At 30.8% G+C, this 1,945-nt stretch overlaps 1 protein-coding gene across 1 annotated transcript in view; it reads left to right on the top strand.

Annotated features, from left to right (window-relative positions):
• LOC103680203 (lysine-specific demethylase 6A-like) overlaps positions 1-1,945 on the top strand; it is a 143,311-nt gene that overhangs the window by 118,110 nt on the left and 23,256 nt on the right. Inside the window, 1 exon segment of the mRNA XM_040636038.1 lies at positions 1-75. This exon segment is cut by the window's left edge and continues 35 nt beyond it. Within this exon segment, the coding sequence (XP_040491972.1) occupies positions 1-75 (75 nt within the window).

The following is a 1,945-nucleotide window of genomic DNA, read 5'->3' as shown; positions in this document are numbered from 1 at the left end:
GCCACCTTGGTCATACGGTGCTGGGCATGAATACAGTTCAGCTATACATGAAAGTCCCAGGGAGTCGAACACCAGGTTATTTTTGTAAACTAATATATCTTGTATAACTGAAGAATTAATCAAATATGAAACACACATAAAACCAGTTTCTTCGAAACATTTGAAATTAATAAAGCCAAAGCCAAATGAGTTAATTCTGTCTCATACATAAAGATATTTGTAATTATTTCTGTAATTTAGCTGAGAGTAGTTTTCTCTATGTGTCTTTTATTTTTTTTATATGTAAACATGAAAATAATCCAAAAAGTTTAGTTGGGAAGGAGGCAGTAAACCACTCAGTAAATTGCTTATCTGAGTAAGGAGATAAGCAATTTAAAAGCTTTGTCTTTATCCCATTGATTTACAGGCTCAATTGTTTGCAAAATTTTCTTCACCACAGTTACAAGTAAGAGCTATGTCATAACAATGAACTAATATTCTTACTGTAGAAAATAAAAATTTCTTTGAAGATATTAAATATATAGTACACCAGTATTAGCCTGTATTTTCTATTCTGTCCTGTTATGTTTCATTTTTATAAAAATGTAATTTAGAAATTTTCTAATGAAGGATGTAAGACTCGATGTAAAATTGAGGATATTTTGTAGGTATTCATATAGTAGAAAAAATATTTATATGGCTTTTTATTGACAGAGGTCAAAATACAAATTAATTGAGTATATACAGTTTTTCCTCCTCATGGGAGAATGAAATTTCACTTTATTGGGGTTTGAAGTTAGCATTCCCTATCAGAGTCAGCTTACAGATGTGTATCAATGAAAGCTGTTCTGCGATGAGATCTAAGTAGTTTATCTTTAAAAATGGCTTCTCACACAAATAGGCACTGCCAAATACTGCTATCTATAAGCATGTTTTATTGAGCATATTAATTGGTTGGAAAGCATTTATCAAATTCTGTTCTTTTACTTGGTATTTTCATTCTGTGTCTCATTGCATTTCAGATTAATCCTTCACAGTTCCCATTTGGAATCTTCTCATTTGCAATGGCTTTTACAGTATGGAAAGGTTTTCTACACTGCATTGATTGAGATCTGAAACATGATGTTAGAATTTTAGTTTGAGCTTGAAAAATATATGCTGCAGATATTTGAGGGAATGGATGTATGGCTTCTTGTTCAATTTTTAAAAGCACAGAACGTGTAAAAAGCAGCTTGCTAATACTTGGGGTTCCAAAAATACTGTTTTGCAAATGACTTTACTGTTTTTAATTTTGCTTTGTAATTTTAGGTTGACTCTCTAAAGAATCATTTTGAAGACTGTAACAAAATTTTTATTATCTGTCACTGTTTAGTCACTGTAGCTGATGGTTGTTGCTCTCATGCAGAAAATGTTCAGTCTCAACCTTGATGCTCTAAAAATTACAATTTCAATATTGCCATGTAATAGGGCAGTTCAGAGTGGTCAGCTTTATTTCTGACAAAAATTCATGGAGCTAAATTCGTTAAGTCTTCAAGAGTGGTACATAATCAAGTATCTGCCATTGAATAGCCATAGGCATTAATCATTTTACCTTTTAACAGACTTTTCTAGTATGTACTGTAAATTCTTTCCTCTCTTCACACATTTTCTCCACCATAAGTTGTAATATGTTCTAATGTATTCCTTTCTAGTAGTATTTAATTTAATGTTTTCAACTTCTTTGAAAATATTCTCACTATAGTTTGTCCTACAAAGACTACTTATAAAGACTAACCTTTCAGTCACGTAACATTTGGTCTTGATTCCTCAAGATCAGTTAGTTAAATGAATTAGCAGTTAGATGAATTAGCAAGTACTAATTAGTAAAATCTGTTTACCTGTTAAGGAACAAAAGAAACTGCTTATAATTATTTATCTTTTTATTATAATTGACTATTGCTTTCAACATCTTCATTGAGTAGCTTTT

Source organism: Ursus maritimus (assembly GCF_017311325.1).
Source record: "Ursus maritimus isolate PB19 chromosome Y unlocalized genomic scaffold, ASM1731132v1 scaffold_Y2, whole genome shotgun sequence".
Lineage (NCBI taxonomy): Eukaryota > Metazoa > Chordata > Mammalia > Carnivora > Ursidae > Ursus > Ursus maritimus.
The sequence above is the reverse complement of the archived record's forward strand: the minus strand, read 5'-3'. Positions and strand labels throughout refer to the sequence as shown.